Genomic DNA, 23,891 nt, shown 5'->3' with positions numbered 1-23,891 from the left:
AGATAAAATATGTGATCATATAGTGTCAATTAAATTTTTCACTTTACAAAAGTATAAATAAACAGTAAAATTCTTATTAAAATGATAGTTAAAGCCTTGACATTACTTCCAACTAATTCATTAACTATCGTATGTTAATAAATGTAGTAAAAATAATTATTTATTAAATATTTCTCTATTAATAACTGAATCATTCTTTGAAATTGTCTATTAACTATTCTTATTTAAAAAAATTTTTTTTTTAAAACTGATAACTAATCATATAAATACTATTCTTGTTGTAGAAATGGTTCATCATATGTCCAAGGGAGTTCTTCATTAAATTTACTTCTATATGCTGCATTTTTTGCTGCATAAAGTCGAGGATTATCAATGTAAGCTTCACATTCATAACACCATACAGAAAGATCCGTAAAACTTAATGTTAAAGGATGTCCTAAGTTCTGTCCATGAAGAATAGCATGTTGATTAACTATTCTCGCACAATTGGTTGTGTAGCAATGCAAGCAGATCCAATTTTCTAGTGTGCTCTGGCATTCTTGACAGGGTCCTGAAATATCAATGCCTTCCTCAGGTACTTCATTGATAAGTTCTAGATGTGGACAATCACTTAAGGGTACTATTGCAAACATCAAACTATCAGTTAGTGTTCGAGTTGGATCATCACTGCCACTGTTTGGATTTGATGATGATGTTCCTGCTCTGCTTTCGTTAGATTGACTACATCCAGCTTTTTCTTCCTTACTAGATTGCCCTTTGTTCTCCTTATACTGAGAATCAGAAGATTTTTTTACAGATGACGTATCATCGTCTTTGATATTTAATTTCAAAAACTGCTCCTGTAAATCAATATTCTTTTGCTTTTCTCTCTTTTCTGTTTCCCATTGCTCTTGGATTATTTTGACCTCTGCTTCTGGACTTATATCAAATGGTTCGGGTTTATTTTTAACTGGTGAAGGTATCACATTTTCTTTGGGCAAAGCTACTTGAAAAACAAGATTAGACCAGTATCGCTTATGTATTTTTAAAACATTTTTAATACTCGTTACAGCCGATGAGTTTGGAGCAAGAGTACTGTGATGTAAGTAAGGCAAAGGATCTCCAAGAAGAGTTTTCGTGCACATAGTCATTGCATAGGAGATAGAATTAATATTATAACCACCTTCTAAAACTAGAATTAATCTTCCATTGGCTAAAGAAGACAACCACTGAGTGAAATAACCATAAGCTGCTGGTGAAACGGTGTATCCTCCTAGCGGATCACCTTTACATGCATCAAAACCTGCAGATATTAAGACTAATTCGGGGTTAAATTGATACGCAATTGGTAAGACGACTTGTTGGAATGCTGCCATGTATTCAGTGTCTCCCATTTTTTTACGATTCCAAGGGATATTGACATTAAATCCTTCACCCTTACCTGCACCAACAACATCATAATTGGCACTTTTTGATTGTGGGAAGAAGGATCCATTATCATATCGATGGATTGATATGTAAAGAACTCTTGGATCATTTTCAAAGATTGTTTGAGTTCCATTTCCATGATGGATATCCCAGTCCAAAATTAACACACGCTTTAATCCATGAAATTCGACAGCATATCGTGCTGCTATTGATATATTATTGAATATACAGAAACCACATGCAGTATCATTATCTGCGTGGTGTCCAGGTGGTCGTACAAGCGCCACTCCTGATTGGCTTTCGCCATTCAATACATTATCAACAACCTGAAGAACTGATCCTGCAGCTACGCAAGCGCTTGTCCAAGTTTCTGTGTGTAAATAAACAGATTCTAAAGATTTTGCCTCTTTGGCAAGATCTGAAAGATTTTTCCTTTCTGTATCTTTGATAGTTTTGATATAATCTTTGGTATGAACCAGAGTTAGTTCTTCTTCAATAGCTAAACGACCTTTGATTAAATGACATCGCCTTAATAGATCATACTCTTCATGTTTTGAATATATTTCCGATATTCTTTTAGGAGTTTCTGGATGTGTATTGTCAGAAGGATGACGATGTTCCAACATTCGATCATCGTAAACTAAACAAACCTTATTAGGAGCTATTTTCAAAACTGTTGATAACTTTAAAGCAACTAATTGATTACGAATCTCTGTAAGAAATGCTCTACTCTGAATTGGATAACAGTTACGAGTTAAATAAGTGTCAGGTTTTGTTTCATCTCCTTTAAAAATAACTTCAGGAAGATGTCGCTCATATTCTTCATATTTTCCATCACTTTTTTGGTGAATATTATACACTTCTTGGTACTCATAACAATTCCAATAAGGTTTATGGGCATAAATAACATTCAAAATAGTTTTTTTGACACTTGCAGAAGGTACCTCTGGAGTATTTATCATAGGACATGGATCACCTAAAAGTGTTCTCAATGATAAAGCTGCAGCTTCTGATAGTGATTCTAAACAATATCCTCCTTCTAAAATAACTGCTAATTTTCCATTCGCTAAACCCATTAACTGAGACACCATATGAGCATAGAACGCAGGTGTTAATTTCATTTCACCCTAAAAATATAAAAAGTTTTAAAATGCATGATGAATTAATGTATTTTTATAATTCAATTTAATTTAAATTTAAAAATTGATTCCACCACCTTCTCGTCCCCAAGGGCAGAATCAAAACCAGCAGAAATGATTACGAGATCGGGGTAAAACTAAATAAAAAAAAAAAATTATATTAATTAATATATTTGAAATTTATTTACCTCTGGACAACCGAGTGCTGCGTCGTAACCTGCAGAGATTACTACGAGATCCGGTTGGAACTGATAATGAAAAATAATTTTAATAAATGTAAAAAATTAGTCAATTAATATTTAATAATTTTTCAGTACCTCGTAAGCCATAGGGAGAAGTACTTGTTGGAAAATTGCCAAATAATCTCCATTCATCATACCAGGTTTATTTAACGGAACATTGAAATTATATCCGGCGCCTGCACCTTCACCTACATAATGATAATCAGATTCACGAAGATTTGGCCAAAATTCTCCTTGCTCGTAACGGTGGATTGAAAAATAGACAACTCTTGGATCATCATAGAACATTTGTTGTGTAGCTTGTCCATGATGAACATCCCAATCAACAATTAATATTTTATTGGCTAAACCATCTCTGAGCATTTTTTCCGCAGCTATTGCGACATTGTTGAAAAAACAGTAGCCACAAAACTCAGTTTTCATTGCATGGTGGCCTGGTGGTCTGAATCGCATTAAAAATTGAAAAAATTATAAGTACTCATTACATAAAATACTTTTATCTTTTTAATAAACAAATAAGTAGTAAATAAAAAAAACATTTGCTTAAATTATATGACAGATTTTCTATTTAAATTAGATGTGACGGATTGATTAGCATGAAGTTGAAAAAACTTCATCGATTATTCTAGATCAGATTAGTCATTATTAATAAACCCTAAATTGTTATACCTAATTATCGCCATTCCATTTTGAACTTGTTTCTTACAAATTGCTTCCAAAAGGTCGATAGTTGATCCTACAGCTTTTTTTGATAATTCGTACGTTGACTAAAAATGATGGCAATTATTTAAGTTATCGTTTAAATAAAAAATATAATAATAATTGTAAATAATCAACTCACTGGATGAATATAAATTGCATCATATTTAGATGATAAATGTTCCAACTTCTCTTCATCTGTACATCCAGAAGTCGCTTTAAGAATATCGATATGTTTTTGTGAATGCTTGAGTAAAATTTCATCATGAGTAGCAAATCTTGGTTCAATTAATTTGCATCTTTCAATCAATCCTAATTCATTGCACCTTTCAATGACTTGAATTAATCTTGCTGGACACTCTGGGTAATTTTTATCCCATAAACATTCATGCTCAGCCATAGAATTATCGTAAACTAAGCCAGTTTCTCCTCTTACAAGTGTTTTAGCATCCATTGCACTCTGATAAATATCTTGAATAAAAATGCTCTCTGAGCTTTTTTCACAATTTTTCAGTCCCTGAGTTTTTAACTTCTGTTGTGCTGCTTTCCGCTTCGCTGCTACTATTTCTTGTGATGGTCGTGCCTGAACATAAAAATGGCATTGTTAATATGTTGCACAACTTAATTAATTTTTTATTACTACTGTTTCACATTATAGTATATCATATCCATGATAGGATTCAATAATTATGTAGTTTTATATGTAAAAATCATTGCATTAAGAATTAGTTATTGAAACATTGGAAGCCCTGTTACACAATTTATGTATTAATTTAAATTATACATAAAATTAATATTATTTATAGATAATTTAAAAACTTGTTAGTATTCGAATTTTTATAAAATACATATTTATTTATTTTATTTAACAGAATGGATGATAAAATGATAAAAATACTTTTGACACTGCTGATTTGTTGTTCAGGTTGTCCTTAAATTTCTGTTTTGCAGACATGATGATTGCTCACAATATTTTCTTATCTTATCTTTTCCTCCACCAATTAAGTATTCAGATAGAACTTATGAAGAAGCTTGGAATATGAACTTTTGTTAAAGAAAGCAAATATTTATGGTGCTCCAAATGACATGAATGTGACAGTTTGATACGTTGGTTCAATATTTTATTTAATATTAAGCTCTTGAGATCAAATATGAATGCGTAGGTAGAATAAATCTTCCCACCAGATTTGTGCAACCATGATAACTCGATAAACTTTAGTCTTTTAATAGTTAAAATATCTTTTTTTATTTCATTATAACCTCGAAATTATCTTTTATCGAATTTTATTACTCGCTAATTATATTAAAACTCATTCTAATAATTATCAGTTAAGAAAAATACTTTATATAAGTTTAATAGTCTCTTATAATGAATAAACTTTTGAAAAATATTTGTTTATATTGTTGTAATTATTTATATTTACACGCATGAAGTATAGCCATAGCACTTAATATGTATACACTTTTTATTAACCTGTCGTTGTATGTGTTGGAAACTTTTGCGTCTGTTTCCATGAAAAAAATCGTGAAACTTTAAGGCTGGGCTGAAGTCAGAAAGTTTCCCGGAGTTGACTTTACGCCCTCACGTTGTGCGGCGAAAAGCCGAAGCTCGATATCAATTGAAATTGAGTAGGTAACAGAGAAATCGTTCGAAAAATGATAATTTTCAGGGATGCACTACAAAAAGGGAGCCTTAGGGTACCAAGAAATTTACAAATTTCAGAATAATCTGTTCCGAGCAAGACAGAGCACAAAATATATCTATCTATCTCCGTCTTATTTTTCAGAGAAGACTGCGAGTTCGAACAGTTGACGAGCAAGCACATTCCCCACCCTCTGTTACTAAGCCTGAAGCTTACGATATCTAAACGTAAACAAAGCAAATGAAAATATGCTAGCTCTATAGTCAGAAGGTTCGCCAGTTATTTTACCGAACGGTGTTCGATTCCAATTGCGGCAAAATTTTTTTTTTATTTAAATTGCATGTAATTGCAATTTTATCATGCCAAAAATGAGTTTTAAATTTCAATTTTTATGTAAAATTTTTTTTTCAATTAATCAATGACAAATGAGAAAATATTTTAACAGGGCCATTAACCTTTTTTTGTACAAATACATTGATAATAGCCTTTTTTAACAACTTATTAATAATAAAAAATTGTTTAAACAATCCGCGGCGAGTTCCGATACTTCGCCGGCAAGCTCGACCCCCACTTTCTGTGCCCAAGCCTGTAGCTTATAATTTTCAAGCATCGTATATATAATTGGAACTATAATAGCTCAGTGGTTAGAGCCCCGACCTTTTATTTTGCTGGGCAGGGTTCGATCCCAGTCATAGGCAATTTTTTTTTCTGTTTCTTGTTCAAGTGACTTTATATACTTATAAATCAATTCATATATTTTATTACATTATTCTTCCAATTAATTACGAAAAAAAACTTGTTTTTCTGAAAATAAGCTGAGGGTGAGGAACGAGTTACTATGAATTCTCTTTTTTAGAAAATGTTGTCTTTAAAAGACACTATGAATTGATTTTGAACTTATACAAACAACCAATTATTGTATTTATATAAAATTTTAATGAAAAAAAAAATTGGCTATAACTGGGATCGAACCCTAATCGGTAAAATGAAAGCTTGGTGTTCTACCTACAGAGCTAACATATTATCTCTGACATCATGTTTATGTTTATAAATTGTATAATGCAGGCTTGGGTACGAAGGGTAGGGATAGAGCTTGCCAGCGAAGTGCCGGAACTCCCCGCGGACTGTTCCAACTACATACTTCTGAATATTTCTAAATTGCTTAAAAAAAAGCTACGTTCATATAGCTATAGTAAAAAAAGTGTTTATAACCCTGTTCATATGTTTTCCGACTCGACGTTGATAAATTACATAAATAATTGAGAAAAAAAAATCAAATCGTTGGTAAGAATTCATTTTAGCATGTTAATATTATAATTACATGCAAATCTAACAAATGAAAAAGAAAAAAAAAACTTTACCATGACTGGAATCGAACCCTGCCCATCAAAATAAATGACCGATGCGTTAACCACCGAGCTATTATGATTACAAAACATTTATATATGCTCAAAAATTATAAGCTGCAGGCTTGGGCATAGAGAGTGGGGGTAGAGCTTGCCAGCGAAGTGCCGGAACTCGCCACGGATTGTTTAAACTACTTTTCAATGTTGATAATAATATGATTAACTTGTTAATAACATAACATTGTTAATACATGTAAAGATGTATAAGTTGTTAAACACAGGCTATTATCAATGTATTTATACAAAAAGAAAGTTTATGGCTCTGTTCAAATATTTTTCGACTTAGCGTCAATAAATTCAATGAATAAAGAGAAAAAAAAATCAAATTGTTATAAAAGATTAATTATAGCATGTCAATATTATAATTACATGCTAATCTAACGAATAAAGTAGAAAAAAAAAATTGGTTATGACTGGGATCGAACCCTGCCCGGCAAAATAGAACTCTGACGCCCTAACCACATGGCCAGCATAATCTCGATATTGAGTCAATGTATATTTGTTTTTATACTACATGCTTGGATACGCCGACTTGGAATTGAGCTTCCTTATTAACATTTATACCTAATAAAAATGATAATAATGGATGAATATATGTATTTGAAGTTATTTGCAGGTATTATATTAATTAATGTTAAATGAGTATCATCATTTTTATTTACCCTAACTGCAATAGTCATCAAAGTGTAGGGCATTGTAAAGTGATACACTATGTTTACATCACATACATATATTACCCGTACACACACATACAGAATTTACTCGCCAAAATGCAGGGCACCATCAGTTCTGGATACGGATTGAGCATTTTTTCAATATGGATGACTGAGGTCATCTGCGAGCATAATGCTGTCACCTATCAGAATTTTTTCAAACTAATTTTCCGGAGAATATCATCTGGAATACAAGATTTCTAATTATTTCTAAATTATTCAATTTTATACTATGAATTGATTTTTTTGACATTCAGACAGGTGGCAAGGACTGACGCAAACACGAATTTTGGGCGAAAAACGTATAAAAATGAAATAATTAGTGATTTTTCATCTGAATGATGTGGCCGCCATCTTGAAATTTAAGCGCGGCAGGTCAATTCATAATTTTTTCATTATTCTTTCTAATTTTTTTAATAAAAATATTCACTATATACAAAAAATTGTTGTTTACGTCAGTCCGGCATCAATTCCTCTGTAATTTGGTACCTAATTTTATAGAAATAATTGTAAATTGGCGAAGAAATTAGAAATTTCCCGATCCCATGTATTTGGATAGGGGGAATCAGTCGCCTTTCTGACTTCAGCCCAGCCTTAATTAGACGCGTTAACCTCAAACGAGCAAGAGTTGTGTTGACTTTTCATTTTTGAATGAAATTTGTGTGTTCATTTTAAAAGAGAAAAATATATTTTTTAATTGTAAATAATATTAAAAGAATTCCATTACCATTTGGCTATAAGGTAAATTTAGGTTTATATTATCTTTATAAAAGTTCAAGCTATTCAAATGTCTCTGAATAAACTCCAAAAAAATACTGGACATGCTATACTGTTGATTCAATTATTTCAATTTTTAGTTGATAATTTTAAAATGATATCTCTATTTACAAGCTAGATATAATGTAATTTACTCCAATAATTTTTGAATTAATTTTATTTCTTTTACAGTTGGCGTGGAAACTCATCTTTATTCACAACTGCCATTTTTACAGAGAAAAAGAGTAATTTATTATTATTAAAATTTACCAATTGTTTGGAAGGTTTTTTTTAAAAAGAAAACACATAAAAATGCAATAATATGAATTAAAGTAATATTTATAGAATTTGTTTTATAATATAATATATGATAAGGATAATAAGATGTCGTCCGAGGATATTAAATCAGCTGAGTTGGAAACATCAACATCAAATGATCAAAACATTGATGATAAAAATAAGAAGACATCGCTTAATACGTCCATCGTTGCAGAACATTATAATTCTCTTGAAGAAAGAGGTTTAAATGAAAGATTTCACAGCAGAATTGTTTATATGCGAAATTTTAATAATTGGATTAAAAGTGTTTTAATAAGTGAGTAATATCTTGATACTGAAAAATAATTATTTAGATTTACATTTAATAAATAATATTATTTGGGATCATTTTTAAACTCACAGATGAATATATGTTGAAAATTAAAAACAATTGTACTTACGGCACTCCTTTGAGAGTGTTGGATATGTGTTGTGGAAAAGGAGGAGATCTATTTAAATGGAAACAAGCCAACATCTCACATTTAATATGCGCAGACGTCGCCGGTGTTTCCGTTAAACAATGTGAAGGTCGATATAATGATTTGAAACAGAACAATAGTTATAATTTCTCGAAAATTTTCAAAGCTGAATTTATTACTGCTGATTGTACAAAGGTATAATGACTTTACCTAGCTTCTTATTTTTATTCATTTGCAACAAATCCTTGATCTATTCTTCTCTTTGGCCCTTCCTTTTATTGCCCGGTATACCTGAAGTACTGCTAATCTCATACCTAATAGTGACTCTCTGTTTTTCTCCAAAATTGTATGAGGGTTCATTGTACTTAACATTATTTCTGGACTTACAATTTAGTTGTTGTATATGCTCCATTGAGATATAATATAAACAAAAATTTTCCCAAATTTTCTGTTAACTTGAAAAATTATTCTTTCTAGGAACGGTTGAAATCAAAGTATCAGGATCCTAGCATCCAACTTGATTTAGTAAGTTGTCAATTTGCACTACATTACAGCTTTGAAAGTCTTGCGCAGGCTGAATGTATGATCAGAAATGCAAGTGAGAATCTTAAACCAGGAGGTTTTTTTATTGCCACTATACCAAATGCCTACGATCTTGTGTAGGTTATTACCATAAACAATAACTCAATATCTATTAAGCTTATTGAATGACCATTGATGGCAGTTTTAAATAATTTTTCTAGACATGAATGGAGGAAAGCAGACGGTGACGAATTTGGGAATGATGTTTACAACGTAAAATTTAGTGGAGACAAAAATGACATTCCATTATTTGGTGCCAAATATAATTTTCATCTTGAAGGGGTAGTCGATTGTCCAGAATTCCTTGTTTACCTTCCAGTATTAAAAAAACTCGCATTAAAATTTGGTTTAGAATTTTTATCTTTCGAAAGGTTTAATGACTATTACAATCGTTTTAAAAATCAAGAACGCACACTTTTGAGTAAAATGCAGGCTTTAGAAACTTATCCACCATATCACGACACGCCACTACGTGGTAAGCATCCTGATGATTATGAACACGCTATAGAATTTATGAAGAACTCCACAGATCAGCGTAAAATTGGAACTTTAACATTATCAGAATGGGAAGCAATTTGTAAGTTGATATATCTAAATCGAATCTTTTTTATTGTTGAACTAAATAATTATCATTTATAGAGAAATATATTTAAATATTACTTTTTTTTTACAGCATTATATGGAATTGTAACGTTTAAGAAGTTAAGGTCTACGTTGAATGCTGAAGGTAGGACAGAATATTTTAAATAAAAAAATAATTAAGATCATGTAACAAATTATTTTAATGATAAGTAACATAATAAATTTCTTTGAAGGAGAATTATTACTTTTAATGTAGAATAAATATTTCTGTTGTTAATGCTTTTCGATTTGATCTTAATTTTCAGTGAATTAATTAAATATTCTTGGATAATTGTAAATTACTTTTTGTATACTATGCAATTTAATTATACTGGTTTTCATACAAACCTAAAAAATACGTTTGGAAAATCTAAAAGAGAAAAGTTCCAGCAAAATTATATATATATATGTAAAATAAGACAATAAAACACCAGTTGCTTTCACTATGTACATGAAATTAAAAGTTTTAAACAGTCAAGATGAATAGTAATTCTTCAAGATAGATCATCTAGATTCAAAATGGGTTAAATAAAATACTCTGTAAAGACATTGTATCTGAGTGTTCAAGAGATACTGATGTCTTCATAATAATATAACATGCAAAGTCTAGTAAAATGAGGTAATATTTATAATTTTAAAAAACTCGAACTATTTTTCAATGATTACAGGATAGAATTTTATTTGAAAATGCATAAAATGTATAAAAATAGACAACACATTTGAAATTGGTGTTTAATAATAGATAAGATAGTCTCTTCTTTAAAAGGAATGAATTAGAATAGAAAAATATTTATAAATCAAACAATCGATCTCAAAGATTTATTAAAAAAAAAAGTATTATTTATAAAATGTCCTTTTTACTTAAGAATATATGACAATGAATATATTATTACATGAAACATATAATTTTCAGACATTTTAGAGATTAATGTAACAATAGAAGTGAAAAATACAAAAATCGAATATTATGGTTCAATCTAGTCAAACAGTATTGAAAAAAATATATAATTCAAGTTGAAAACTAAATTTTTCAACGCATAATTTTGTGAAAAGGGATTAAGAGTTAATTTATCGGTTTATTGATGTTAGCGAAAAAATGACAAGTATCAAATAGCTAACAACTGGGACATTTACTTTAGTTTTCGACTTCTCGAATGATAGATGAAGGATTTGATCACGTAGTGATGGTTTAAATTACGCATGCGCACTGTTGCGTTCGTGGCACTTTGTCGTTTCACTCTGGTGTGGTGCGACCAGTGCAGTACTTGTGGCTGTGGATCAGTTACCTGTCGTCATCGCTACGATCGCCACCAAAAGTTTATCATTAATTATTCTGAGCAATCAGAATGGATGTTGAACAAGCGGTCAATCGGCCGATTTCTGATTCTGTAAGTACAAAAATCAAAATTATTTCATTCAAGTAATCTTTCTATGTAGAGAAATTTTCATTTAATTTCAATATTAAGTCACTTTACTCTTGAAACTCCGTATGCTTGAGGGACGCGAAATTTTTCAAAGTCCCAAAATGGCGTCAAAGACTAAGTTCTTTCATGTATAAGTAGTATGATGTTTGCAAAGTATCAAGTTTTATTTTTTGTTATCAATATGCACATTTATAATTATCTAATGAATTTAATATTTATTTTAAAATACAAAAAGTTATTTTAAAAAATTTATTTAGTGAATATTTGTTGCCTTTTCCAGGAGAAAAAAGCTAAAGAAAATAGTAGCGCAGCCGGGAATCATGGAGGTAAGGAGCATAAGAACAATACGCATGAATTAAAGCTATGTTAGGTAGCTATAATGTTGTCTATAAAATATCCATATTTTCTGTACATCACACAAGCAGTTTATATGACGAAAAAAAATTCTTGTATACTTCTCTAGCATTCTAGAACGTTTGGATTGATTTAAATGTATTTTCGAACACTATAACACGTGCGGTATTCTCACAAGTATTGATATATTTGTGTTTTCACTCAAACAATTACTTAGAGATGTTTTGTTTTTAGATGCTCATATGAATGGGATGTCGAATGGATTTGATCGCCGAAAAGAGCACAAATCTGAACGCAAAGATAAAGAAAGATCTCATAAGTCTGAACACCGGGACAAGGATCGGAGAGACAAGGAAAAGAGTCATAAGTCTGAGCATAAGAGCAAAGATAGAGACAAGCATAAGCATAGTTCGTCAAATGGCTCAAAAGATAAAGACAAACACTCGAGCAATAGTAGTTCTAGTAGTAGTAAAGACAAGGATAAAAAAAGTAGCTCTTCATCCAGCAAGGATAAAGAAAAAGAACATAAAAGCAGCAGTGTGAGCTCAGCAACAACCAAAGACAAGGAAAAGGATAAGGACAAAAATCGAGACCACCACAAGTCTAGTTTGAGTTCTAAGGATAAGGAAAAGGATAGAGAAAAAGACAAGTAATTTTATTTTATTTATTATATCTATCGTTGTTATGTGGTGAAACAAGATCATCAAAAAAAAAAATGTCGGGATAAAATCTTTGATCCTTTAATTAGATTATGCTTAATTGCAAACTGTTATTATTGAAACCGGCTTTGACAGTTATGTAATTTCATTTTTTATTCTCCCATTGTGTGAATTAGAAATTGATTATAAATTTTTTAAAAAATTTTCTTGTTTTGAATTCCAAATAAAAATAATTTGAATTTAATGTTTTATTAATTTCAGATACCATTCGAGTTCTAAAGTTAAAGAGAGCTCCAAAAGTAAAGACAAGGATCGACATCATAGTGATTCCTCGCGTGATAAGGATAAATCTGTTTCGAAGGACAAGGATCGGAGACATAGTTCTAGTAAAGACAAAGAAAAACACTCTTCATCTCATTCATCTAGTGACAAAGACAAAAAGTCGGATAGAGATCGTCATCGTCATGATAAAGACAAGGATCGTCATCGACGTGATAAGGATAAAGAAAAGAGCAGCAGAAGTCGAGAAGATCGTGAAAAAGAAGAAATTAAGGAAGAACCAGTTATTAAAGAGGAACCACCATCTCAGATTTATAACAATTCTCAATCAGGATATGAAGATGTTGATGAGAAAAATATTAAAAATGAACAAGTTTCTCAAATTGAAGATGATGACGATGACAGTAACGAACCTGGTCTTTATATTAAAGAAGAAGACGACGATGATGAAGCTAATGATGAGTATGAAGATGATAAAAAAGATATCAAACAGAACGATGATGAAGATGAGTATGATGAGAATGACGACGACAAAGATAATGATGAAGATTATAAACAAGAAGAGAACAGTTCTGATGGCAATGACACTAGACTGTCTGATCTGCATAATACAACTCTCAAGACGGAAGAAGAATCTGACGAGGATATTCCTTTGGTGAGAAATAACTAGTTTTTCTTTTAATTAATTAATTTAGTGCATGACAAAGTGTTAAATTGTAACGTTAATGATATCTCAGTAGAGGTAAATAAATGTTAGTAATATAATTTCTTATAAGTCTTTTGAATACTTTTTATAATTCTTGAGTAAAATGCTGATATAAAAATTATTTTGCATAATTTCGGCAAATTTGCAGTTTTATCAATTTCGTAATTTCATTTTAGTAATTAACAATTACTAAATTATAATAATATTTGAGAAGGTAGCAACGTTATTTAGCTAATATAAAAATTGTTTTTGTATGAACAATCATTTTTAAGTATTTAATTGAATTTACAATAAATTTATTTAGAATTTTTCGTTTTATTGTGAACAATTAAAAGTTAGTTAATCAAAATTTTTAATGCTCTCATTTTAATAGTAACTCGAAAAATTGGCATTTAATTTTATTGACATTATAAGTTGCTACATTCGTTTCTTTTACCGCATTCCAATGTATTTTTTTCTGTTGGTGTCCATTTCCTTTTTCTCATGACAAATTTTAAAATTATCAGTGTTTTCATCAATTATGATATTGATCGATATGGGCCATAATATTTTGATTGACAATCATGAATATTTGTCTAGGAATGACCAAAAAAATAATAAATTATATCAACATCTACATAATAAAGCTATTGTACTGCACTCATAATTAATTTATTACATTCATTAATGAATATGTTATTTATCAGATAAATTCATGTTGTTTGTGACTTTGTTTTTATTACAGAGTGTACGAAAATCAGCCTCTAAATCGAAGAGAAAAAATGAGAGTAGTGATGATGAAGAAGATATTCCGTTGTCAGCGCGAAAGAAAGCCAAAAAGGAAAGTGTCAAGAAAAAGAAAAAGAGAAAACATTCTGATGATGAAGATGATGAACCAGAAGAGGTAAATTATTGATAAATATTAATTACTATTTTAAACTTTAATTAGTTACTCATCAGTATAAGATAATTAAATAATATAATTCAATTTGTTCCTTTAACTTTAGAAACCTAAAAAGAGAAAATCTAAAACTGCCACTAATAATCCATCTCCAAAGAAGAAGAAGAAAGAGGAAGAGGAAGCTGAGGTTTGGAAGTGGTAAGTCTGATCTCATTGATCCTTTTTTTTTATTTAAATTTTTTTTAAAAACCAAAAAATAAATGACCCCATTTTATAAAGTTCTAATAATAAAAACTAAAATGTTCTTTCTTCAAGAAAAAAAAAAAATTAACCCACGTTCAATGATTATTTTAAATAATATATTTTTAACAGTAGATAATAATGTAAACATGACTCATAAATGAAATTCAAAAGCTTTAAACTGATTTTCAAAAGATTCTTAAATACAAAGATGAAATGAAGAATCTCTTTTGAAGTTTGTTAAAAATTGAAAGAAGTCTTGTTTTGACTCGAAACAGAAAACTTGAGAAGTCACTAAAGATAAAAAAACTTATCAAAAGAAGTCAAAGAAAAATAATTTGCCTGTAGGAGCTTTTATTCACTTCTTTATGTTGCATCAAGATGACATATAATCTTGATATATGTTTTTAAGGATAATTTATAATATTCTATAATTTTATTTTTATGAAATTTTATTCTCTGTAGAGTTATTTACTCAACTTATTATATTTGATATTTAAGTTGAAATCACGTGAACAAGGAATAGTACATAACCTTTTTTTCTCTCTCTACTATCATAAAAACTTTATTCATAACTCAATGAATACCTCTAAGTGAAATGAAACTCTTAGTTTAGTTAAAGTTTCGAAAAAAATGTTTTTACGATGGTGTTCAACCGTTCGGTTACTCAAGAAACCGCTAATTACTTTAGATTTAATTTCTACGACAAATTTTATACATCATCGAGTCAAAGCTTACTATTTTTTGAGGTTATACTCACGCGCGTCACTAAAAAACAAATTTAAAGCAATAAAGTTTGTATTTTTAATATAAAAATTTAATAAATAATTGAAAAGAATTATAAACGTAATAAATATTAAAGAGAATTCATATTTTTAGGTGGGAAGAAGAAAAGAAGTCTGATGGGACAAAATGGGCATTTTTGGAGCATAAAGGACCGGTATTTGCTCCTCCATATGAACCACTGCCTCCAAGTGTTAAATTTTATTATAATGGTAAAGAAATGAAACTTTCTGAACCAACTGAAGAAGTCGCAACTTTTTATGCTCGAATGTTAGATCATGATTATACCACCAAAAAGATATTCAATGACAACTTTTTCAAAGATTGGCGCGAAGTAATGACGGAATCGGAGCGAGCTAAAATAATGGATTTAAGTAAATGTAATTTCCGAGAAATGCATACATATTTTTTGCAAAAATCTGAGGAACGAAAAGCCATGACGAAAGAAGAGAAAAAAGCAATTAAAGAAAAAAATGACGAAATAGCAAAAGAGTATGGATTTTGTACTATTGACGGTCATAAAGAAAAGATTGGTAATTTTAAAATTGAACCGCCAGGTTTATTCAGAGGAAGAGGAGAACATCCAAAGATGGGTAAACTTAAAAAACGTGTTATGCCTGAGGATGTATTGATTAATTGCTCGAAAACTTCAGTAATACCTAAACCACCACCTGGTCATAAATGGAAAGAAGTCCGACATGATCCTACCGTTACTTGGCTTGCATCCTGGACTGAAAACATTCAAGGTCAAGTGAAGTATGTCATGTTGAATCCTTCGAGTAAACTAAAAGGAGAAAAAGACTGGCAAAAATATGAAACAGCAAGAAAATTAGCAAAATCAATTGATAAAATTCGTGCTGAATATCGTGAAGACTGGAAGAGTAAAGAAATGCGGATTAGACAAAGGGCTGTGGCATTGTACTTTATTGATAAATTAGCTTTGAGAGCGGGTAATGAAAAAGATGAAGACCAAGCTGATACTGTCGGTTGTTGTTCATTGCGTGTGGAACATATAAGTTTACATGAGCAAAAAGACGGCAAAGAGTATGTAGTTGTTTTTGATTTCTTGGGTAAAGATTCAATCAGATATTATAATGAAGTACCTGTAGAAAAGCGTGTTTTTAAAAATCTTCAGTTATTTAAAGAAAATAAATCAGATGGTGATGATCTATTTGATCGTCTTAATACAACTGTGATGAACAAACATCTTAATGAACTTATGGAAGGACTTACTGCTAAAGTATTCAGGACATACAACGCTTCTTGGACACTTCAACAACAATTGGACAAGTTAACTAATCCTGATGATACTGTAGCTGAAAAAATTCTATCGTATAACCGTGCTAATCGAGCTGTTGCTATTCTTTGTAATCATCAACGCTCTGTACCAAAAACACATGCTAAATCTATGGAGAATTTGAAAGCTAAAATCACTGCTAAAAAAGAAGCTATTAAAGAAGCTGAAGAGCAGGTGAAAGATGCTAAGAAAGACTCCAAACATGGTTCGGTTAAAGCAAAAGAGTAAGTTGAAATAATTGTTTTTAATTAGTAGAAAATTTGGTGTTGTAATTTTGTTATTTATGCTAATTATGATTATTTTTATGTTTAGATTGTACGAGAAAGCGAAGAAGAAGTTAGAGAAATTGAAAGAACAATTGACTAAGTTAGAAGTTCAAGCCACAGATCGTGAAGAGAATAAGGAAATCGCTTTAGGAACGTCCAAGTTAAATTATCTTGATCCCAGAATTACAGTTGCCTGGTAAATATTTTTTAATATTCATTCATTCTATAGGAAATAATCTTTGATGAAGTAGTGTTAGAAAGTTAATAAAAACAAATTAATTTATTTTCAGGTGCAAAAAACATGGTGTTCCGATTGAAAAAATTTACAACAAAACACAACGTGACAAGTTCAGATGGGCGATAGACATGGCTGGACCAGACTATGTATTTTAACGAGATTGAACGTGTCTCTCGCGAAATTAATCTGATTTAAGAAAGAAAATTGCTTGGGTATCCGGCAAAAAGTTCAATGAAGTATTTAGTGAAATTTTTTAATTATCATATTAATTTTTTTAATGTGTCTAAAAGTGGACATATTTAACTACTTGTTGACATTAATTAATAAAAATACTAGAAATGCAATTTTTTTAAGCCAACGTTACATCACAAATTGATAATAAAAAATAAAAAATAAAAGCAGTGTGATTGTGCTTTAAATGAAATATTATGTAGTAAAGTCTATACTGAAAAAATTTTATACTTGAATAGTGTAATAAGTGAACATTTCTACGTGCGAAGTGTATTTGAAAAAGGGGGGCTAAGGGAATATTTAAAAAAAAAAGACGCAATCGAAGAGTGATAAATGAAGAAATAGCAAAAAATGAATAACTTACTAGAAAACTTATAGCAATTGCATATTAGGTTCCGAATTATTTTGAAATGGCATATTCTAAGTGTAAATTATGAATTTGATATTGTAAATATGAACTTAGTGTACAAATGTTTAATCTCAACAACTGCTTGGTGTATTTGCTGCGTTTTTCCAACTATTGTACATTCAACCATGGATTATCATTTATCAATTAGGATACAAATGATGTGAATTTTTTAATGTAATTCTAGAGATCAATTATAATAGTGATTTATATCGTATATCAAGTGAAAAATTTAATATCATACGAATTCATAATTCAAACTCAATTTTAAACAAAGGTAATCTTTTAAGTTAATCCTACTTTTATTGTAAAAATTATTGATGACTATTACATTAATTTACTCACACTTTTGTAATGAGCATCTTATTTTCATTTTTTTTCTTCAATATTATTTATTGGTATTAAACATGTATTTTTGTCTTATTTTACACTTTGATAAAAATATACAATATAAATGCAATAATTTTTTTCTATCATCAAATTAAAAAATGGAGTATTTCTCTAATTTTTCTATTCAAGACATGATTAACAATTAATTTATGTTAAAAAAATAAATAAGAAAAATAAGAATGAAATTGATTTTACCAATGAATTTGTGCAAAAAAGATTTTTGTTAAATATATTTCTTTTTAAAAACAGTAGCAGAATGATAAAAAGTTAATGATCAATGAATAGAATAATTATAAAAAGCAACGATAAGTTTCAAGCACAATTGATTGTAGTAATCATTGAATTAATTTTTATATATACATAAATATATACTACATTCAGCCTATGGACATATTGCAAACTCATTAAAAATGTCTTATATATACTGATATATATGTAATGAATTATTATTTTTATTGTTTATTTAACAATAAAATATTTTAGAAACTCGCTTGACACAACATTAATAAGACACAGGTAGCTCAATTATATAATAATGTTTAATAAATCATTCTCAAGTTGAAGAATATTCAAGTTATTCTCCAATATGCAACATAAGGCACTCATAGATGATAAGTAAAAAACAGATCTACGTATCATTATATATAACGATATTTTACGTACGTATTTATAATAATGAATTAACAGAATAATTGATCATTAATTAAATGATATTCACAATTTTAATCAAGAATTTTAAGCTCTTGATTTAAAATCAACACTATGTTGTACGAAGCGAGGGACAGTAATTATTGTCAACATCATGAATAGATTTTTTAGGTTTTAACTAGAGTGACAAGTTTGTGAAGTGACTGACAATTTATTTAAAACAATATTTATTTCAATTATGAATAGAATCATTTTCATTTCAATTTCATTCTGTAGTTATATTAGACATGAAAATAATTAGGAAAAAAATGAATGTATAAATAAAATTATTTGATTTCATACGATGACGATATTTCAATATCAGAAATTGAAAATATAATTAATTCGTCTCGAATTTTAAGAAATTTTGGTTTAAATAAAATAAAGAATATAAAAAAAAACTTACCAATTAAGAATTTTATTGATATTTTGCGTAATTGTATTAGTAAAAAATATTACAATGTGAACACAGACAAAAAATATAAAGTGTCCATAGAATTCAACATTAAGTACTGTCTTTGAATAATATGCGAATGAATAAATAACCGAATAAAATATGAATTAAATTGATGTAATTCATTTTTTTATTTTTATTAACTTGAAAATATCTGATATTAATTACTTATAAGTCTGAAAATGTGGTTATTTTTAAGTGGTACCAATAACTATTTAGTAAAATGTAATTTTTAATAAAATTCAAACATTGTCAAAGTAATTGATCTTGTCTATAATTCTCATTGTTATTGTTGTTTTATAAAAAACTCTTGTTTTTCAGCTTGAGTAAAATAAGTAGAAAAAATTGGGAAATGAATGCCGGATGGTGGGAAGCTTTGATGAGCTATTTCAGAAAGTAAATCTCTTATCAATGGCATATATTGTAAAGGATTTGATTTGTCTGAAAATAAAGATTTAAAATAAGAACAATATTTATTTTTTATTTTTTTAACAATATAAACTTATTATATACATTAATTATTAATTAGGCATTTAATTATCTATTAGTTAATTACAAATTAATATACATAAGGAAAATAAAAAAAAATAGGCAATTAAATAATTAATGATAGGACCGGATTTAGGTCGATTATTACTCCCTCAAGTTCTTCAAATTGAACTGAAAAAATATATTACATATATATTTTATTTAAAATGATATCTTATTTAATTAGTAGTCGGCATGCTACAGTTGAAAGCTGATGCTAATCCAGCCACTGAAATCATACAAAAATTATAAAAAAATACGTAGAGTTTAATTATTTACAAATCTATGAAAGTATTAGTTATTAAAGATTTTTAATTATTAATAATATAAAAGTTCTATTGTTAAAATATAAAATTTTTTAAATAACTTACAATAATTAGCTTCTTTATGTTGGACCGCATTGTGTAATGCTAGAGCTAAATAAGTATGATATTTAGTGTAATTAGATTCCATAAGATCCAAGTCATTAGGCATAAGTTGTTTTATTCCTCGTTCCCAACGCTTTCTTATATGAGCACACATTTTTAATAACTATAATATAATCATCCATATTAAAATAATTAATGGTAGTATTTAGAATGAGGGACAAATATCAAATACTTACATCATTAATTGTCGAAATAATATCTTCAAACTGAGCAGTTTGTAAACAATGTTCATATACTTTATTTAAATAATTATTATGAAGCTGAATAATACTATCTAAATCATCAGCTCTAGTTATAGACTGTTCAAAATTCATTCCTAAACTTTGAAGTACTTGACCAGAAAGATAAGTATGTATTGATCCAATGGCATGTAAAAGCCAAAATCGTAGACATTCTAAACGCCGTACATTAAAATGAGAAAACAGATCCTTCATTTCGTTTGAATTTTTACTTTCAAGATCTAAAAATAATGTTGTTACATTGAATGAAAGAGTTAAAAATAAATTGATTCATAAATTCAAAAGGAACAAACCAATGAAATTAAGATTACTCAATGACCACAAGGCCCACTTGAGTTTTAATTGGAATCGGAAAATCTCATTATATTTGCTTAATACTTGATCAGTAAGTATCATGTTAATTGGCCAATCAACTGCATAATGAAGTGTAGTATGATCAACCGCTTGCAGTACTTTACAAGTAACATTATTTGTTAAAGTTATAGACCATCGATAACTAGAATTGGCATCTCGCCATTCATCACACAATGTTTCTTCCAGAATATTGGATAGATAATCTGGTTCAACAGAGCATGATTGATTTTCAATCTGAAAGTGATAAGAATGATTTATAATTTGATAAAGAAAATATGTTATTTGATTACCTCTAGAAACATCTGATGATAGAATTTTTTCATTATATGTCCTCGTTCCATCATATAAATCGATCGCATCAATTTCAAATGTTTCTCTAATTTATACTCATTAATAAGAATGTCTTTAACTAGCTTGGATGTACAAGAATATCTTCGATCTAAAATTTTTTCAAGCACACTTTCTAAAATTTTACTAATTGGTAGAATAAACGGCGAAATAGCTTGAAGCTTTTCGAATATTTTTATTCCCCAATCAGCAACAACTGGTGATTTATTTTGTTTTGTTTGTGCATCAACAGCATCTTCAATAATAGCTACAGCATTACTCATAGTACCAATGCTAGTAACATTTACTACTGCACCCATTGAAACATTCATTGGAGGTAGATAATCCTGAAAGACTTTCATCAAAAACGGATTATTTATTCTTAGAATTTGCTGTTGGAGATTATCCTCCAGACCTGTCATCAATTTCTGACTTCTTGATGATTCTGATCTTGAATCAGTCGATTCAGACTCTTCATTTTTATCCGTTTCATCAATAGACGGAAATGATGAACTATATTCTGCCAATTCGCACAGTACCTGAGTTATAAATTCATCATTTAAGGGAATTCTTGAACTGTATTGTTCATGATTAAGTTGCCACATGTCTGATATTCTGTTCAATGTTACAAGTAATTCAATACTTCTTCCTAACTCTTCAACTTTTTTAAATAATTTCTCCATAATTGGGTCTGGTTTTAAACCATCATCTACTCGACGAATTAAAAATGAGGTCATATTTTGTTCATTTTCTGATTTCTTTGAAGAATCGTTGACTTTAAAAGCTAAAAATTCATCTCTAAAATCTTCTAATCTTCCTTCACTCAACCAAGTGTCGATAATATTCAAATAAACTCGTAAACTAGAGATATATAAATTAGCACATAAATTGGTTCTTTTAACGTTCCCCGAGTTTTCCATTTCTCTGTATAAACTCGATATCAATCGATATGCTTTTTCCCAATTTGGAGCTTTTTCCAGTTTTTCAAAGTTCATTAATTTATGAATTCCATAAAGCATCTCAAGCTCTTTTTTACTTTCTTTCAAATCTTGTGATAGAGTAAGAAGTGTTACGATATCATCTTCTTGTTTTGCTTGACTCTCGATAGAAATTATTTTTCGTTTCATTCGATTAAGATATTGTTTAACAACTGCGTAATATGTATCATATGTCAAAGGAGGAAATGCTTCAACATTTTGTGTCTTATACGAACGATATAAGTTTTCTTCAAATGAATAAAGTTCTTGGATTGCTGAAAACAAACCACAATAATTTGAACAGATGCTTCTAAATGCTATTGGCGTTAGACTTGGAATAGAAATATTTGATCTAACACGAAAGTGATCAGCTATTTTTTCGTAAATAGTCATATCCATTGGAACATGAAACATCCAGAGAATCTCTTGACATGCTTGATATTCTTTTATTAGACCAGTAACTCGATAATATTGGTTCAATACTTCTTGATCGTAAATTTTACACAGATTAGCTTGTGGAAGCTGACTTACAACTGTACATTCACTCTTCTCATTCACAGCACTAAGCCACCAACCATTTTCGATATTTTTATCAAGCCATTTTTGAGATTCAACAATTTTAGAAAATTTATCTAAAGAATTGTAGTATTTATCAGAAAATTTCTTGGATTTAACTTTGTTTGCTGCTAGCTTATCATGTTTTCCATTATCAATAGCATCTTCTATGTGAATATTTTTATTTTTGTCTTGTTCATCTCCCGATTCAGTAAATTCCTATAAAATTGATTAAAGAATTATCATAAAAAATTGAATCATAATAATGTATACATATTCAATGATATATAAAATATTAAACTGTTCTTACACTGTCAGAACTATCTCCATTTTCTCCATAATCATAGAAAAATTCTTCTTGTCCTTCTTGTAAATATTCTTTCCAATCAATTTCATCTATTTCATTATCTTCAGAATTTGATGAAGTTAATGTCTTTTCTTTTTGTATCAATGATAAATTTTTATTACAATAATCAGTCTTAGCAGAACTTGTATCAGTACTAGATAAACTAAGAAGTAGGTACAATAAAGACCATTGGAGATCAGGTTGAGGATGTTGATCAAAATTAAAGGAACCAAGAAAAGTATCTACAAGAAATTCAAACTCTTTTGCTACGTTGTACTTAGCATGTATTATAAATTTTTCCTTTACATCTTTAATTAATTTCTTGACTGTATTACTATTTGTTGATAAATACGTATGATACTTTACATTCGACACAACGAATTTTTCACATATTCTAAAACCTTCTTCTGGCGGCTATAAATATATAAAAATCATTTTGGAGTATAAACAAATTGTTGAAAAATTTTAAACTTAACCTATTAAAACTTACTTCAAAGCCCGTGATACTTGTTATTAATAATTTTAAATCACGTGAAATATCATTCAGAATTTGTGTTCCCATGATGAGCTCTCAATAACATTGTAATAATGAAGTTTTTATTATAAATAAAAATATTTCACTTGACACAGTGAATATACCAACACTCCTTTGTAAACATGTTGACTCCAATAGTAATCGAAACAGCCGCTAGACTGCGTTACTTTCCGCTTTTAAATTTTTAAACTCTCTTTTTGGATCGACAAATAATAAAATTAGAATAATTAGTAATTTATATTAATTAAGATTAACATTTAATAATTAAACGACCATAAAAGATCTCCATGATTTTATAACATGGAATTTAATTAAATTCAAAGTATTAAAAATCATCAAAAAAATATATAAAAATAATTGTTA

The 23,891-nt window shown here is 29.1% G+C and overlaps 4 protein-coding genes and 1 long non-coding RNA gene across 6 annotated transcripts; 3 read left to right on the top strand and 2 right to left on the bottom strand.

Annotated features, from left to right (window-relative positions):
• Nucleotides 1–25: 25 nt before the first annotated feature.
• Nucleotides 26–5,010, bottom strand: HDAC6 (histone deacetylase 6). 2 transcript variants are annotated; one of them, XM_035089656.1, is made up of 6 exons: nt 4,386–5,010; nt 3,630–4,070; nt 3,458–3,555; nt 2,864–3,230; nt 2,624–2,683; nt 26–2,534 (listed from the first exon to the last, which is right to left on the bottom strand). In XM_035089656.1, exons 1-6 carry the CDS (start codon nt 4,440–4,442, stop codon nt 270–272), a joined length of 3,288 nt encoding a protein of 1,095 aa, XP_034945547.1. In that variant the 5' UTR covers nt 4,443–5,010; the 3' UTR covers nt 26–269. The 2 variants fall into 2 exon arrangements, with proteins under 2 accessions (XP_034945547.1, XP_034945546.1); XM_035089655.1 differs by lacking the exon at nt 2,624–2,683 and adding an exon at nt 2,735–2,794 and having other exon boundaries at nt 113–2,534; nt 4,386–5,008.
• Nucleotides 2,530–3,764, top strand: LOC118070831 (uncharacterized). Its single transcript, XR_004690807.1, has 2 exons — nt 2,530–2,787; nt 2,861–3,764. It is a non-coding gene; the product is annotated as an uncharacterized lncRNA (long non-coding RNA).
• A 2,834-nt stretch (nt 5,011–7,844) lies between the features above and the next one.
• Rnmt (RNA guanine-7 methyltransferase) lies at nt 7,845–10,395 on the top strand. The gene is made up of 6 exons (XM_035089658.1): nt 7,845–7,990; nt 8,198–8,600; nt 8,687–8,937; nt 9,220–9,401; nt 9,486–9,901; nt 9,998–10,395. Exons 2-6 carry the CDS (start codon nt 8,390–8,392, stop codon nt 10,072–10,074), a joined length of 1,137 nt encoding a protein of 378 aa, XP_034945549.1. The 5' UTR covers nt 7,845–7,990; nt 8,198–8,389; the 3' UTR covers nt 10,075–10,395.
• A 780-nt stretch (nt 10,396–11,175) lies between these two features.
• Top1 (topoisomerase 1) lies at nt 11,176–17,754 on the top strand. Its single transcript, XM_035089604.1, has 9 exons — nt 11,176–11,333; nt 11,650–11,695; nt 11,958–12,372; nt 12,644–13,316; nt 14,092–14,250; nt 14,354–14,445; nt 15,367–16,791; nt 16,880–17,029; nt 17,124–17,754. The coding sequence occupies exons 1-9, from the start codon at nt 11,292–11,294 to the stop codon at nt 17,224–17,226; spliced, it is 3,105 nt and encodes a 1,034-aa protein (XP_034945495.1). The 5' UTR covers nt 11,176–11,291; the 3' UTR covers nt 17,227–17,754.
• A 2,025-nt stretch (nt 17,755–19,779) lies between these two features.
• LOC118070809 (gamma-tubulin complex component 5) lies at nt 19,780–23,647 on the bottom strand. The gene is made up of 7 exons (XM_035089626.1): nt 23,484–23,647; nt 22,958–23,407; nt 21,079–22,866; nt 20,728–21,022; nt 20,372–20,655; nt 20,139–20,298; nt 19,780–19,996 (listed from the first exon to the last, which is right to left on the bottom strand). Exons 1-7 carry the CDS (start codon nt 23,553–23,555, stop codon nt 19,947–19,949), a joined length of 3,099 nt encoding a protein of 1,032 aa, XP_034945517.1. The 5' UTR covers nt 23,556–23,647; the 3' UTR covers nt 19,780–19,946.
• Between the last annotated feature and the right edge of the window lie 244 nt (nt 23,648–23,891).

This window comes from Chelonus insularis, unplaced genomic scaffold, assembly GCF_013357705.1.
Source record: "Chelonus insularis isolate UGA/USDA-ARS -01 unplaced genomic scaffold, ASM1335770v1 contig_68_pilon, whole genome shotgun sequence".
NCBI lineage: Eukaryota > Metazoa > Arthropoda > Insecta > Hymenoptera > Braconidae > Chelonus > Chelonus insularis.
Note: the sequence above shows the minus strand (reverse complement) of the source record. Positions and strands in the feature narration are given on the sequence as shown.